Raw genomic sequence first — 16,323 nt, 5'->3', positions numbered from 1 at the left:
ACAGTGGACGCCTTATTGTTTGTTGTTTTCGTATTATTAAAATTCCTTTCTGGACAACTGGATCAAAGGTGCCTCTCTCTACCAAGTCGCCATCAGGGCTGAGTCCTGAGGAAAACTCAAAAGGGTCTGAATGTCTGGGCTCGGATCCCCGGGAGTTTCAATTTCTCATCTATTCTGGGTGTGAATGGCAGAGTTATTTCTGAATCTTACTGTTACAGCCCCTGCAACAGAAGCTACATTCTGAATACTATAAGATTTTGTTTCAGGGTATATGATGCAATGCTTGGATTTTGCTCTTTGTGTATTGCTGTTAACACAGAGCTTAAGCACTGTCGCAGTTTCACTTTGTCTTACAAAGACAGGTTCATTGTGGTGTGTGGAGATAAATGCTGAACTGTTACAAAGCCAGTGAGAAAGGCATAATCTGTGGTTGCTCTGGGAGTGCTCTTTCCTGTCGCTGTTAGCCTCGCTCGAATAAACATGGAGTCAGGAATTTGGGAGAGAAGCAGCAGCAAAGAAAAATCTCTGCCCTTTGTTTATTACTTCCTATTATATAGTTTTTGAAAGGTGACCATGGATTGGAGGGTGGTATTCCCACCTCTCAACCACATTGGTCAAAGAGACTGTCACACAACCTCTCCTCTCCTTGGAGAAGAATGTGAAAACAATGGTAATATTTATAAATACAATCTCCTTGTTTATATGAGAAGAGCGTGAGAAGGTGCACACTTCTACTTTAATATGAACACTCAGAAAACTAGGAGAATCTTATGGTGACACTTTCCCCGCTTGGTGCATGTCACAGGGCTGGAATTCAGGGGATCAGTGCCTTATTGCCAGGTGATATTGCTGACTTGCTTTGGAACTTCTGCCAAACCCTGCTCCTAAATGTCACTTTCTGCAGAAGGGAGAGGGTGCTCAGTCCTCCAGAACTGTTAAGCTGTAGGTTAGAAATGTGGTCTATTTAACAACAATAAATCAAACAAAAATCTCTAAGTCCCCACAAACAAACAAATTTATTCACATGGAATCATATGCAGCCAAGTTAATGTTTAGGACTAGAATTGTAACAGTTATATTCTGGTGAATTTTTATAGTGTGAAATTTGCAGTTTTTAATGCCTCATTCCCGTGTGCAAGTTTCTGTCCGTACACAACAGTAAATGTGGAAGAAAAATAGTGATTTTTTTTTTCTGCAGAAGAGCTTCTGGTGGTGAGCTGCTGAGCTTATGTGTGTGATATAGAGAACTGCTCTGCAGGAAGATATGGGCAACTGAATAGCCGAATCAATATGATTTCACCAGAAGCCGTTTATTGTTTACAATACAACCCAAATTATAGATTCTAAGTCTACTTAGATGGGCACACATCTCTGGGTTGGCTAAGTCCCTTGTTCATGAGACAGGCACATCTCTTTCAAGACATCTAATTGGTCAGGGTCCATCAACATGTTGTGCCTCCATTATCTAGGTTTAGCATTCTTGGTAGTCAGTTTCTCAGGCTCTTCTTTTCTTATATTTAGCCCTATTTTTCTCAGTAACCTTGACGAATTCCTGAGGGCTCCAATAACAAAACTGCAGGTGGTTTGATAAGATTACTTACAAAGAGTTTGGCTGGTGCATCAGAATGGCCTGTTCCACAGATGCATTGCTACAGTGCTCATTATATATTGAAAATCAGGTAGAGGAAATAACTGCTTATAGCCACACCAGGCATGTCGAATATCTACTTTTAGGTATTGCAAGTATTTTAAAATTTATTATATCCTCTCTGTTGACTGTGCAGTTTTAACAAGGCATTGTGTTTTATAGAGAATGACCTGTAGAGAACAGAGCTATGGGAAGTTGTGTGTCATGTTCAGAAAAATGCTTCCATTATCGCAGCTGTTCTTGGAATAAATGAATCATGTTCAAGGTCTTTGCCTTCATTTGTAATACTTATGAATTATGCTGTCTGTCAGGAAGTCAATAGCGATGTGGCAAACATGGTAAAAAAACCACTCCAAACAGCCAAGAAGGTTGGTTTACTTGTCTGTTTCTTTTCATAATGATTTTAAATGACGTGTTCACTTTCTATTTTCTTCCCAGTTCAGAGAAAGTATTTTAAATACTCCTTCATGTAACATCTATCTGATCTGACATTTTGGGAAGATGCTTCAAGAGCAAAGAGTCAGATTCATGCTTGCTGAATCTATTGTTCTTCACACCCACGCTTGCAAGTCTCCCCACAATATTTTGTATTTCTTCTTAGAAAGAAGTACAAATTTAGAGACTGGATGTCCTTTGAAATTATGTAAGACTTGTCTCCATGCAACTGTATGAAAACTAAAATAAACAAAATGTACCAAACCCAAAACACCCTAGAACCGAGTGAACAAAAATATTTTGGGTCATGAGCCAGCAACTGCTTGCTGCTCTGTTGCATAGTTGTATTTGTTGGATGCAGAGACAGTCTGGAAAGCCCTTTTCTAAGGTATACCCTGTAAACTTTGTTTAAATGACTCTGGATTTGTTTTATAAAATATAGATAATTGTGTTTCAAAAATAGCACAAATCTTGCATGCTGCAGTTCATCCACATTAGTTTATTCAGCTGAATACATTAGAAATCACAGTTGTTAAGATGTACCCTTGTTCCTACGTTATGTCTGTATGCATAAAATTTCACCGTTTCAAACCCATGTACATTGTTGAATGATGAATTTGTTTTGAATCTATTTTCGTAGCTGACCTTTTGTACTCATGGGTTTGAACAAGGCACATCGATACTATGAGGGTAATATGTGAGTTTCAGAAAGTGCTCTACATGGTCTTTGTAACCGAACAAGGTGGAAGTAAATATGTTTTTTAAAAAGGAAATTATGAAAATTATTTTTCTTCCACAAATTCCAAATTTGTCCTTACATAGTGATCATGAAACTGGGGAAAAGGAGGGGGATTTAAGCACATTCTTGTTACTTAAAGTAATTTCTGAAACTAGCTTGGAGACCAGTGTTTTAACCTGCATGTTTAAAATTTGGAAATCTTTTTGTATCTGAAATTTGCAGCAATTACATCAAACAGCTATAAAACTTTTTTGAGATATGGAGTCTTGATTAACAATGGAGATGGCCTCTTCTGTGGATTAACAGCTTATGTTTGCTAATTAAAATTGTGTACATATTCATTATACCTCTATACAGGCTCATAGGTAGAACATTAGATCACAGAAATTACAGAAACCAGTTGTTAATATTTCTGTAGAAGAATTTTATTTACATTGTATAATAATTACAGGTTAGCATAGTTAGGCTCTCAGATGTAACCTAATTTACATCTCAAGATTAAAATAGTAGGCTAATAATACTGCAGTAATTCTTTAACAATTCTACCTAAAATTAGCTCATCCTGTCTAGATTTGGACAGTAATTGCTTGGAATAAAATCTTGAATTAAAATTATTAAGTGTTTGCCTGCACAGTAGCAAAACACTGGATATTGTGTCCTAAAGGAGTTCTAATTGTGTGTTTCTAAAAGCAGGTTATAGCTGCAGCTTGAAACTCCATGATGTATATTTTCTATTATGAATAGTCACGCATGAATGAGGTGTAATGCAAGCTGTAAGAATGAAAATACTTTCTTTTTTACTACACTTAGAGTTTCAGTGTTTCACCAGTTTGCCAAGGAAAAGCTAAGCTGCTTGCTTTTGGAAATCAGATGAAACCTCTAGAAGAATCCTAAAATACTGGCTCATAGAAATAACATAGTGTGCAAGTGTCTAAATCAGGGAGCTGGGGATGGAAAGAAAAGGAAAAACTTACTAGCCAAAAAGTAGCTATGCCTTTTTAGCAACTGTTAACACTTCACTTTCTTGAATTAGCTGAAGGGAACCACTAAGGACTGATTCTGTTGCCTGCTGATTTTTTTTCCTGTAGCCTTTGTGCTGTCACATTTCATCCCAGAAGACTATGGGTTTAGAACAAAAGATAACTGAATGAAAATGAGTTTGGTCTTTAGGTTTCTCCATCCCAATTTTCTTAGATCTCTGGTGGAAGAGGAGGATCCTCATATGAAAGTATCTCTTGGTAGCAGCGATATGGGCATCTCTGCCCATCTACAGTCTTCGAAGACAGGAACCACAAGATTTTTCACCAGCAATACTCACAGTTCTGTGGTATTACAGGTAATTAAATATTCTCATGCCTGTATTGATCTGTACTGAGAATTTTGGCTGCTCTAAACAATGTGTCCACTCAATAGATTTTATTAGTCTAGTAATTCCTATAAAGCCTCAAAAACTCTCATGTTCTTGTGCTGTCAATGCCCACAAGCAAGCATTGCTTGGGACTTCTTTTCCTGTGAGACAGAGGTTCAGCTTTTAGCAGCAGCTTTGAAAAAAACCCTGGCCCTTTCCTGGGGTCCTATCCCAGTTCACTCTCAAGTTCTAAGAGGTAACAACATTTAAACTCTGACGTGACAGCTGTATCAAAGAAGCTCACTTAAATACCATTATTTAATTAAGTAAGGCATGTCTCTAAGATGGCAGAGCCCTACCAGCTTTGGTGTAATGCCCTGTGCTGGGTCTGGCTATGGCACTACTGTGTGGTAGAACATCTACAGAGACAATATTTACATTCTTGCTAGTATTAGAAAAATATCCGTTTGAAGGAAAATGTTTAATGTTTGAGCTTCTGCTTCACAGTGAATGAAGGAGGAGAGTATTTCATCCATCCTCCAGTATCCACAACTGGGCACATCTTTGGAGGAAATCTTGCTCTAGGATGCCGCTGTAGATTACTTTATTTTTTTATTACAGTTAGATGTTATAAATAATTCAGAGGAGATCAGATGTATAATGAGAGCTTATTTTGGAGTTTTTAGCATGTCAGCTTTGGTAACAAATTTGATAATCATAGAACCAGCTAACAGCTTTCCTTTCAGGCCACAGACTTTTGCAGCCTGTTAGGTTGCAAACCCCTTAAATTGCTGTGGAACAGAATTATATCTAGAATGCATATGTGACCAGAAGGGGTAGGTCCAAAAAAGATAGCAGTCCCTACCTGAAACAACTGCTATTGTGAAAGCTTACAGAAGCTTCCTTCCTGAAAATAACTATTTGAATAAATCTACTTTCTGAGGCCCGGTGTACTTTGCATTCATCAGCTGTATCTGGAAAATAATGATTATTCTGCTTGTTTTCAATGAATAATGATCATTGAATATATTACAGATAATGTTTTTAAGATGACAAATTATTTCTTTGTCACTTTTTTGGACCTACAGTACACATGTCCATAAAAGTAAATAAATATTTACATAAAGGAAATAAAAGAGATTCCTATTCACCTCCCAAATCAAAGGGATGCTTTGCATTGTGCTTTTCCTGCAGGGTTTTGACCAACTGCGAGTGGAAGGTTTGCTCTGTGATGTGACACTTGTTCCTGGAGATGGTGATGAGGTGTTTCCTGTACACAGAGCAATGATGGCTTCTGCAAGTGATTACTTCAAGGCCATGTTCACAGGTGGTGTTTTTATTAAAGCCATGTACTGCTGTCTTCAAATCGCTCTCATTCAGACACTCAGACATAAGTTCAGTGCTATGTGTGAACCAGTACAGGATTGCAAACAACACTGTGGAATAAACATCTCTCTCTCTACTTGCATATGGGTTTTTTAAATTAAATTTTAAAATTGTATTTAATTATCTCTAAATTTATGAAATAATTTCAACTCCATCAAAATGATCATATACATTTACCTGCATGTCTATTTCAGGAGGAATGAAGGAACAAGATTTAATGTGCATTAAGCTTCATGGTGTGAACAAAATAGGCCTAAAGAAGATCATTGATTTCATCTATACTGCAAAACTTTCCCTTAACATGGACAACCTTCAGGACACTCTGGAAGCTGCCAGTTTTTTTCAGATTTTACCTGTTTTGGACTTCTGTAAAGTATTTCTTATCTCTGGGGTAAGTATTTGTTTCCCATTTAGTGTTCAAGGCCTTGGTATGTAGTTTTTTTTTTTCTTCTGTGATGGCACTGACAAAGTTATGTCTAAAACTTGCCATTATTCATCGTTTAGATTCACAGAGAACAAATTTGCTGTATAGTTTCCTTGAAAAACTTGGTTTTCTTCTGAGTATTACATACAGTATGAATTTGATACAAGTGTTTTACCACATTAAAATTCTTCCCCTACATATCTGATATGTTTCAGGGTCTCCCTGCATGATTTCACTCACTCTAGCATAAGTCTGCTTGCTGCATTCATTAGGTGTGCTTCAGTTACATTCATTTTATTCCTGTAGTTACAGCCCTTCCATCTCAGTGGGGGTGCAGTTACCTGTTTTCTGACTCAAACACAGTATAAAAGCAACACCCAGATATGATCCCTCAGTACCTTTCCTTGCCTGCCTGTCTTGCCAGCAATGAGGAGCACCTGCTCTGTGGGGTTGTAGAAGAACAGTGGTGCAAGAGCTGTGCTGTCAAACCAGTTCTGCCTGGAGAGAGACTCTGCAGTTATTTTTAATGTTTCCTAGAGGTTTTCTAATGTTGATGTTAAATGCTTATATACCTCACTAGAACTCTGACTTTAACAGGGAGACTGGTGTGCTCCACACAAATTAGAAAATTATTTGAAATTCAGCTTTTCAATTCTGTAATGAGGAATAAAGAGGCAGGTATTCATGTTGCTCTGCAGAGTACAGGCTTAGAAATGTGACTTCCCTAACTGAAAATAAGTACCAGGATTTATGCAAACCAGAGGACTCCAAGCTGGTAAAAACAGCAATCTTTTTCATACGATGTGTTAGATATTTAGGCTTGATAATGCTGTTTTGCTTGTAATTTGGAAATATTTTCTGACTAGTCATCTGATCATGTTGTGATGTTTCATTAAGCTTAATGCTCTTCAATCCTACCCCACCTATTTTATGATGCTCAGTGTTTTTTTACCCTCCAAAATGATGCCTCTCCAGGTTTGACATTACTATAAATACCAGCTTGGAAAAAGGTCTTGGTGATGGTTTGAATCAGGTATTTGAAAAGGGCTCCCTCTGATGGGAGCTGAGCCCTGAGGACACTGTGTTGCCCTTTCCCCTTTCTGGGTGGGGCAGCTGCTTGTTTATTTTGCACTGTTAAGGAAAGAACTTTTTTCATATTAAATTGTGTTCTTGTTTAAAATGCTCATTCTCTGGAAGTATGTTAACTTGTGATGTTTGCTCAGTCAGTTTTTGTTCAAATAAGAAATATCTTGATACTGCATTTTCAAAGAATGAGGAAGACTATTAATTCTCTTAATTTTATTGGGTTTTTTTTTCAGGAATACTTTCATTTAGACCATGTCTAAGGGGAAATTATCTCATTCATGGTATAGCTGTAGAGGAAGTACAAAATTGAGGTTCTTTTGTTAGCCTAGTTATGTTCTTAGTGTTATAAATGCTCAGCCAATTTTCCAAATTAATAATTTTTAGTTATTTAAGAAAATATAGAACAAAATTTAGGCAAACCAGCAATCAAAAGGACAGTGCTGATACACCCGGGATCAGCACTGGGTGAACCACGGACACAGACTCAGTCGCACTGAGTCCTCCCTCTGTTCACAAATTCCGCCCGATCTGAGGTCACCTTAAATAGACTTTATTTCGCCCGTGGTCCCTCTTTGGAGGAGAGATGAATACTAATTTTGAGGTTTCCAGTAGATGAATAGAGGTGTGTCTTCCTTCGATGAGTTTGGCGAGATTCAGATTTCGTATCTGCCTTTAATGGCTGAACCATTAACAGTCCTCTTTACCAGAAAGGGTTGCACTTGTCTTCGTTCACTCCACCCAGCTACACCTTTGTCCTTTCTGGAAAGCAACTTTTACAAGCCAGGGCTTGCCCATTTCCAGTGCAAACCCCTGCTTGCAGGGTAAATGTATTTTATACACATATTCTTAACAAAATATATCCTTAAAAACATGAATTATCCCCAGTCATCTATAACATTAGCATTCTTATATAAAGAATTTTTGAATGACCTTACTTCTAAATTTGTTGAAACAAGAGTTGGTGAGCAAATGAGCTTCTTTTTGAAGGAGCATTTCTGTAATTTAAATGAATATTCTCAGCAAGTATTGAGCTTTTTTCTACTGAAGTTAACTGGCTCGAGAGCTGAGGTAACCATTCCCAGACAAATGCTTAAATGTCTTTGAATTGTCTGGGGAGTCCATTATTAAAGAGATTATTGAAGTCAGTTTATGAAAGGCATAATGTAATTGTGTACTTCATAAGAGGGTATTGGAAATATTTACTAAGAAAAAACAAAGCTTTATGTAACAGCTTAATTTGTGTAACAAAAATAGTGAGACCTTCAAAGAACAGTGTGAAAAATGTGAAATGATTAATTCATGTTCTTATAGTTAATGAAATATTATTGAAAACTATAAAACTGTATATATGTGTGTGTTGTATGAAAATGTAAGTTTCTGGACACCTTGTAACATTTTGTTAAACCAAACTTATGAAAAGACAGGCATCACCCCAGAAACTCACATTCAGAAATAGACAAAAGGTTTACGAGAAACCGGCAGTCTCCTCCAACACCGGGAGGAGACCCATCAAGATAAGGCGGCAGAACCATCAACGGTTCCAGACTACACCCTCTCCGATCATCAAGCATCATCATACATATCTCGACCATTCATCAGCCATAAGGATCTATAGAAACTGGACATTAACATATGAACTGAGAGAAAGAACTCTTTCCAGCCTAGTCAGAGACACCCTTGGATTTGAATAGCTAGCTGGGAAACAAAGGGAAATATGGGGAAATATTCCCAGGGGCAGAATAAAGTGTATAAAAACTAAGCCCCGAACCCGGCAAATTTGTGAACCGAAGGGGAGGCAGCAGACGGCCAGGTTCTGTGTCTCACGGTTCACCCTTGGCATTTTCCCAGGAAAAAGACTGTCAAGTATTTCCGCTGTTGGTAGGTTTACCGAAATTCTGTAATTCGATCTTTGTTAATAAACCAAATTATTATTTTAATTAGAATATCGTATTGGCATTTATAACAACAGTATCTTGCAGCTGACTTGAAAGTGGTTTTTTATTTGCTCTGCAGTTACACCCCTCCTGTCAAGTAGCCCATTGCTCTGATTATCTTTGCTCTGCAACCAGACTCTCAGAGAAACAATGGAATACTTCCTAAGATGTTTTCAGTCTTACTGTTACTATGGGTTTAAAATAATTATAGCTGTACAGTAGACTAGGACTACTCTCATGTTCACATCTAACTGACCTGTAATGTAATTAAAATTCATTAAAATGCCATGGAAATGTTTTCAGAGTAGTGAGTTCTAGACACAACACTGATTTTATAAAAGTAGCAGCAGTGGACAAAATGGAGAAAGATGAGAAACTTACCCAAGTGAATTACAGCAGTTAGGAAAATCACAGGGTAATGGAGAAAGGTTTGTTAAACTGTAATTAAAGAAAACATTCCCAAACATTGAAAATTATTGTCTTGGACTGCAGAGTTGCTGGTCCGCAGAATGGAACGGGACTCCTTCAGGCTGCTGAGTCTCCGGCTACCACAGAGAGACAGTTGCTGCAATTACTTGCAGAGATATTTCTCTTGGCTCAGTGGCTGAGGGCAGCAACACCTGAACCACGTGTTGGTTCAAGTCCCAACTTGTCCCAGACAGAGATTGGCAGCTGTAGAGGCTGACCCTCAGGGAGCTGGGAAAAGGAGACTGCTTTCTCCTGATGTTCACTTGCCCAAGAAACTGGACGAGACCAAAGAGCAGGAGACGGACTGTGTGTGGGGGGGTTTAGTCCAGAGTTTATTTGAGCCCCAGCATGGGCTTTGAACCAGTCAAACAGCCCCCACAGACCCCGATCACGAGGTCTGCTGTCTCTTTTATTCGGGGGAGGAGTGGGAGAAAGGGGTAAGGAACTCACCAGCGAGGGGGCAGGGGAGGAGACAATTTGGGTAGAGGGATATTCAGGTAGGACAGTGTTCTTCTGGGGGAGGAACTTCCTTTGTTTTTTCTCCTATCATTCGATGCCCTTCTCTGAAATTTTCCTGAAGGGGTAAAAGCCCTTTCGTTGATGGACATGTCTCTGGGGAGGGGATGTAGAAAGTTCTGGGGGTCTGGGGAAGGGAGGACTTACCCAAACCTGGGAGGGGGGGGCCCATGGAAAAACCATTAACAGGTATGAACTCTCACATCATAAAACACACCGCAACATTGGATGTACCTGCAAAAAAATTTATTCCTTCTATAATTTGGTGGTTTACACTTTTGTAACTACTAGGAAATAGTCAAATATTGAGGGCTTAATACTTGGAAGTCATGTCTTGTCAAAAGAACTTGGTCATCTGAGGATGGAGCAAGGTAATCTGTTTATTGGGAACATGGGATTTAACCCTGGGACCAGCTCTGACAGCCACCAGAAATTTGACTTTGTACTGTAGGAGTACAATGGATTCTGTTTTCTGAGCTGGTCAAATTTCTGTGCTTTTTTTTTTTTTTTTTTTTTTTTTTTTTTTTTTTTTTTTTTTTTTTGGTGCTTCTGTCAATGGAAGCCCACAGGAAAATTGAGGGTTTCAGGAGTGTGTTTGCCCTTTCAAACTTTGATCCTTTGAAGCACTGCATTAAGTGCTTCAACATCTAACAGTCATTGAAACAAAACAAAGTTAGACACCTGATTGTTTTGTGCTACCGGGTTTGAGGGCTTGATTTTTTTGTGTATGTTGCTTTTCCTGAGCTGTTCTCCAAGGGTCTCATACTTGCAGTCATTTTGCTGTGTCCAGTTTTGTAGTATTTTATACAAGTTAAGTTTTTATGAGAGCTTGGGAAGTGGTTGCTTCAAAATTTCAAAGAATTAAGTGAACTGCTTTCTGAAGAAAGTGCTTTGGGTTTTTCAGGCTGTCATAACAGTGCTGTGCTTGACCTTTCTTTTTTGAAAAGCTTTTTAGTATTTTCTGCAACTTCTGCTTTGCAATGAGCAATTACAATGAGTAAAGTGAGTGAGCAGCTCTGCTCAGTAGTCAAAGTCCATGTAAAATAGGATTTATTTAAATGAAATTCTCAACTCTTTGTGGAGCTGCTTAGCTATTTGAACATTTATGGCTTTTAGCTTTTTCCTTGTGAGTATTTTTACTAGTTATTGGATACACTGTACAGTCAGTCTTATGTTTTCACCTGATATTTCCATTCTTCCTGTTCACTTCAGTGGGATTTCTGGAGTAGCAGTTCTTTCTCTTTGTTGAAGAGCTCCTGATTGACTGACTTCCACACAGAACCATAGCATAAGTCAAACTTCTAAAAAAAACAAAAAAACACCCAATATTTGGGTAACTGAAGTATTTATTTAAATAGCATTATTGTACTGAACTCTGTACAGTTTTGAATATTCAAGTAGAAGTAGCTACAGCATTTCTTTTTGTTGAAGGATTATTTTTTGGCTCAGGATTTAAAAATATCTAGAATATATATTTTTATGACTTTTAAGTCTTTGCAGTCTTTGCAATATAATTTAGCCTGGTACATTGATTATTATCTTAGAGCACAGTAAAGAGGTGTCATGGGTTAGCACTGGCCAGATGTTAATGTACCCATGAGTCTATGTTTTTCTCAATGAGCTACTGTGAGATGTGGTCAAGAACAGAGCAGAGCAGGCCTAAAACTTGAAAACAGAGAACAAAACTTTATTACATTACATAGGAACAGAAATAGAAAGGAAAACTCTAAACACACACACAAACAGAAATGAAAACTTCCCAGAACATTTCCTCTCCCCCAGTTTCCACCCCCTACACGTTACCCTCCATAGACCAAACCCTTGGGTTTTAAATCAAACCATCACCTCTCAAAAAACTAATCTTCAATTCAGCAAGGGAGAGAGGAGCCTCTCTTGCACCACAGACTGCTCTTCAGAAAACACAGGTCCACCCCTTATGTGTTTCTATGTCACCCGTGGCACTGCCCGGAGAAAGTTGCTGTGGTAACACTCTCTTTTTTCCTATGTCTAGTGCTCTCACCACTGTCCATGGGCTAAAACTGCATATAGGGCTCTTTTAAGGATGCTTGCATGCCAAGCTCTCCCCATCTTTCCCCTGGGGATGAGGGTTCCAAGAGCAGGTTTCTGCTGAGGGCAGAGGGTGCCACCACACCCTCCCCCTCTCTTCTCTGCTCGCTCTACTGCAGCAAGTCGAGCCGGCTACATCTACCCCAAAATGCAGTTTATGTTCAAAAGAGACTCAGGTTCAGTCTATGGCTAACATTATGCAAGAAAAGTCCAGCTCAGAAAGCTACTCCTCTCATTCTTTGCCCATCCAGGATTCTTTTCATCTTCTGACTTTATCATCTCGGTCCCAAGCTGTTTCTCTCTCTCTTCTGAAGCTACTAGTCATGAGAATCAATGTCTGGAAAAAAAGTTTCTTTCTGACAAGAAAGGGTTAACAGTTTCTGGCTCCCGGCAGGGCACTGCAGGCTCAGGCACTCCCAGGCTCGGCAACTCCCACGTGGCTGGGCATCTTCTCTCGGGGGGGGGGGGGGCACACTGACACACACACACAAGGCACCTCCACAGTTTTCCACCCCTCCATCCTGGATGGGGCTAGCTCAGCTCTAGTTCTGTCCATTCTCTTCCCCCCCCCGGGGCCCCAGCTTACTTCAGTTTGGCCGCGTGGTTCTTCTCAGCCTAGCCACGTGGCTCCCCTCCCCCACCCAGCCTAGTAACTGGGCAGGGGAGAGGAGATGTTTCCCTGCTGAAACTGGAACCTAAAAGAGGCAGACCTTCTGAGAGTCCTTGCTTTTAACCCCTTGTGTCCTCTGAGGCGTGTCCAACCCCTCAGTGGCTACTGATTGGTTTGACCACAGCCTCTTGAAAAAAACTCACTTCCCCTCAAACCAGGACAAGAGGGTAATTGTAATTTTGCAGGCTAAGTAACCTTTAAGACAATATTTTATATGCACCCTGATTTGAGGTGAGTGGTGGAATTTGTGAGTCAACCATAGTGTACAATTTCCTAAGCATATAGGAAAATACTTGCAGTCATATAGGAAAAAAACAACTCTGAGTGCAGTACAGTCCAAGTGGATTAATAAAGGCAGAATAAAGTAAATTTTCTGAGAATCAGGGGTTGACTGGAAACTGCTGATGTCATGTTCATCAGTCATTAACAGTGTGTAATGTGTCAATAAATTTCTCAAATGTAAGAAGTCCAGGAATATGCTCAGTTGCACAGATTTACAGTGTAACATAATTATGGTAATACATAACTCAATGCACTCTGGGCACTTGATAAGTGGCAGCCAGTCAGCGATAGCTCCAAATATTTAATTGCATCCTGAACATGTCCCAATGGTACAGAACCTTTACAAAAACTGTACAGGTTTTGCTTTGATCTTTTAAGTTCAAGTGTGCCTTTTCTGTATGCAATAATATCTACCTGTCTTTGATGTGGAGGAAGCGCTGCATCTCTCTAGTTTGGTGCCAGCCAATGTATTCCAAAGTGATTTTTAAATACAGTAACTATATAGTGAGAGTTAAGATTTCTGGTATACTGCAAGTCAGCTGTTTGTTAAGGGGTGATTTTTCCATTGCTTTATTTTGTAATACAACTTGAAAGAAATTTTAGAAGTAAGAATGTTCTGTTTAATTTACTCAGTTTATGGTATACTGTTATTTCCATTATGCAATTAATTTATGTAAATTAAAATACCTAAAAGTAAATGTACAGAAATAGAATCATAGAATGGTCTGGGTCAGAAGGGACCTTAAATATCATCCAGTTCCAACCCCCCCTGCTGTGGACAGGGAGCTTTCACTAGACCAGGTTGCTCAGAACCCCATCCAGCCTGGCCTTGAACACTTCAGCAATGGAGTAGCCACAGCTTCTCTGGGCAACCTGTTTGATGCTGATCCTCAAAACCAGTCAGATAATATTTTACAGGCTGTTGCTAGTTGGTGTGATTATATTTCGATATAAAAATGTGATATGTCTTGTAATACAAACATTATTTCCATGTATAGAAAGCATAAATATTTTCATAATAGAACTCCTGACGGTCTGCTGCACGTTCATTTTATAGATAGGACCTCATTACGGGATTAGAAGGCATTTCAGGATGTGTGAATGAAGACTTTGGATGACTGTAGATCTTAACTCTGGGCAAATTAGATCACTTTCTAGAATTAAGAAAATCTCCTATTCCTATACTCATTAGACAATTTTAGAGGAAATCCTCCTAGGTTCATTCTTTATAAAAAATATATGTATAAACTAAAATCACTACCTTTGTCTTATTTTTGACATGTATTTCATTTTGAACAGTCTGTAAGAACACTGCCTTGATTTATTAAAGATACTTTTTTATTTGTTTTGAAGGAATTTATTAATGAGAATGAACACTGTACATATAAGTTGGCCAAAATATGTGCCATGCAGGGGTTAGCTGTGGCATTCTCTTTGGTTTTATTATGTCAATACAACTTTAATAATGTCAGAAAATGTCTAATGGTGAGACTTGTTTTGCTCTTTGTAACCTTGGGCTGATCACCTCTCTCTTAACTGTATTTTCCATGTCTTTCTTACAAAGATGTTTTCAGAGCTTTTCAAAGATGAAGTGCTATATAACTGCTATGCCTCATCATTGTATAAGGTATTTGACATAATATATGCCATCTACTTGCTACTTGTCTCCTTTCTTCAAAATAAGGAATAAATTGTCTCCCCTTGCAGTCATGACTATATATACTGCATTGAATATTTGCTCATGTGTAAATCACCTTGAGCACTGCAAAATGCTGAAATATTGCTGATTCTACAGTATTCATTAAATTTTACATTATCATTTAGACACCAAATTAAGAGTGTTTTGATTCCTTTTTCTGTTTACTTAATAGGTTTCGTTGGAAAACTGTGTTGAGGTTGGGCGAATTGCCAACACATACAATCTCACAGAAGTGGATAAATATGTTAATAATTTCATCCTGAAGAACTTCCCTGCATTATTAAGTACTGGTGAATTTGTGAAACTCCCCTTTGAACGTCTTGCCTTTGTGCTTTCAAGTAATAGCCTTAAGCACTGCACGGAACTTGAACTCTTCAAGGCGACATGTCGCTGGCTGCGCTATGAGGAACTTCGCATGGAGTATGCTGCAAAGCTCATGAAGAACATCAGGTTTCCCCTGATGACACCCCAGGATCTTATTAACTATGTTCAGATGGTGGACTTCATGAGAACTGACAACACCTGTGTCAACTTGCTTCTGGAAGCCAGCAATTACCAAATGATGCCGTACATGCAGCCGGTGATGCAGTCGGAGCGGACGGCCATCCGCTCAGACAGCACGCACCTGGTGACCCTGGGAGGAGTGCTCAGGCAGCAGCTGGTGGTCAGCAAGGAGTTACGGATGTACGATGAGAAGGCCCATGAGTGGAAATCCTTGGCTCCCATGGATGCGCCAAGGTACCAGCATGGCATTGCCGTGATCGGGAACTTCCTGTATGTGGTGGGGGGCCAGAGCAATTATGACACAAAGGGAAAGACAGCAGTCGACACAGTCTTCAGGTTTGATCCTCGCTACAACAAGTGGATGCAAGTGGCATCTTTAAATGAGAAACGGACCTTCTTCCACCTAAGTGCCCTCAAAGGACATTTGTATGCAGTTGGAGGTCGGAATGCAGCGGGTGAGCTCGGTGAGTCCTTCTGGAGCCTTTTGTTTAGCCTGGAAATACCCTGCTGCCCAGGGAATGGGTAGAGAGAAACAAGTTGAAGTCATTGGAGTGCTGCTGCTTTCTGGAAATACTGCAAATGCAGAGAGAAATTTGTCTGGATACTATTAGAAGTTAATTTTAGAAGGGATCCCACCAAAAGAGTTCCAAATACATATGTCCTGTGTATTGATGCAGAATATCCAATGTCTTGGCCTTTACCACGAAACATAAAGTAAGCATGTATGTCTGTCTGTGTAAGTGTGAGGGAATATAAATGCACTTTTTTAAAAGAAAAAATTAATTATTATTTCATCTGAGAAACAAAATCTATTCCTAAGGGATACATGGCTCTAGCTGAAACTCACCTTTGAATGAATGTTATATTTTAAAAGACAAATTTTCTGGAGTAGTATTTGAAATGCCAAGGATTTTTTTGATGTGTTGTTTTGTTGTTATTGTTTTAGTCTAATGACTGTGATTTGTTTCATTCACAGATTAGTGAGATTCATATATTCTGATGTTCTGGGCTTTTTAATTATTAAAAATGTTATATTTCACCTATGATCTTGTGAGTACGCAGGTAACTTATTTGTATGAATGACTGAATGACTTGGTGCCTCTTCTTTTTCCCCCTT

General features: G+C 39.0%; 1 protein-coding gene across 13 annotated transcripts in view; it reads left to right on the top strand.

Annotated features, from left to right (window-relative positions):
* The window catches only part of LOC134565121 (kelch-like protein 13), a 128,475-nt gene that overhangs the window by 102,521 nt on the left and 9,631 nt on the right, over positions 1–16,323 (top strand). For all 13 annotated transcript variants that reach the window (XM_063424539.1, XM_063424541.1, XM_063424530.1 and 10 more), the window contains 4 exons: positions 4,017–4,158; positions 5,365–5,497; positions 5,751–5,947; positions 14,875–15,670. In XM_063424539.1, the coding sequence (XP_063280609.1) occupies positions 4,045–4,158; positions 5,365–5,497; positions 5,751–5,947; positions 14,875–15,670 (1,240 nt within the window). In that variant the 5' untranslated portion in view covers positions 4,017–4,044. The remainder of the gene's footprint in view (positions 1–4,016; positions 4,159–5,364; positions 5,498–5,750; positions 5,948–14,874; positions 15,671–16,323) is intronic.

Source organism: Prinia subflava (genome assembly GCF_021018805.1).
Source record: "Prinia subflava isolate CZ2003 ecotype Zambia chromosome W unlocalized genomic scaffold, Cam_Psub_1.2 scaffold_33_NEW, whole genome shotgun sequence".
NCBI classification, from domain to species: domain Eukaryota; kingdom Metazoa; phylum Chordata; class Aves; order Passeriformes; family Cisticolidae; genus Prinia; species Prinia subflava.
Note: the sequence above shows the minus strand (reverse complement) of the source record. Positions and strands in the feature narration are given on the sequence as shown.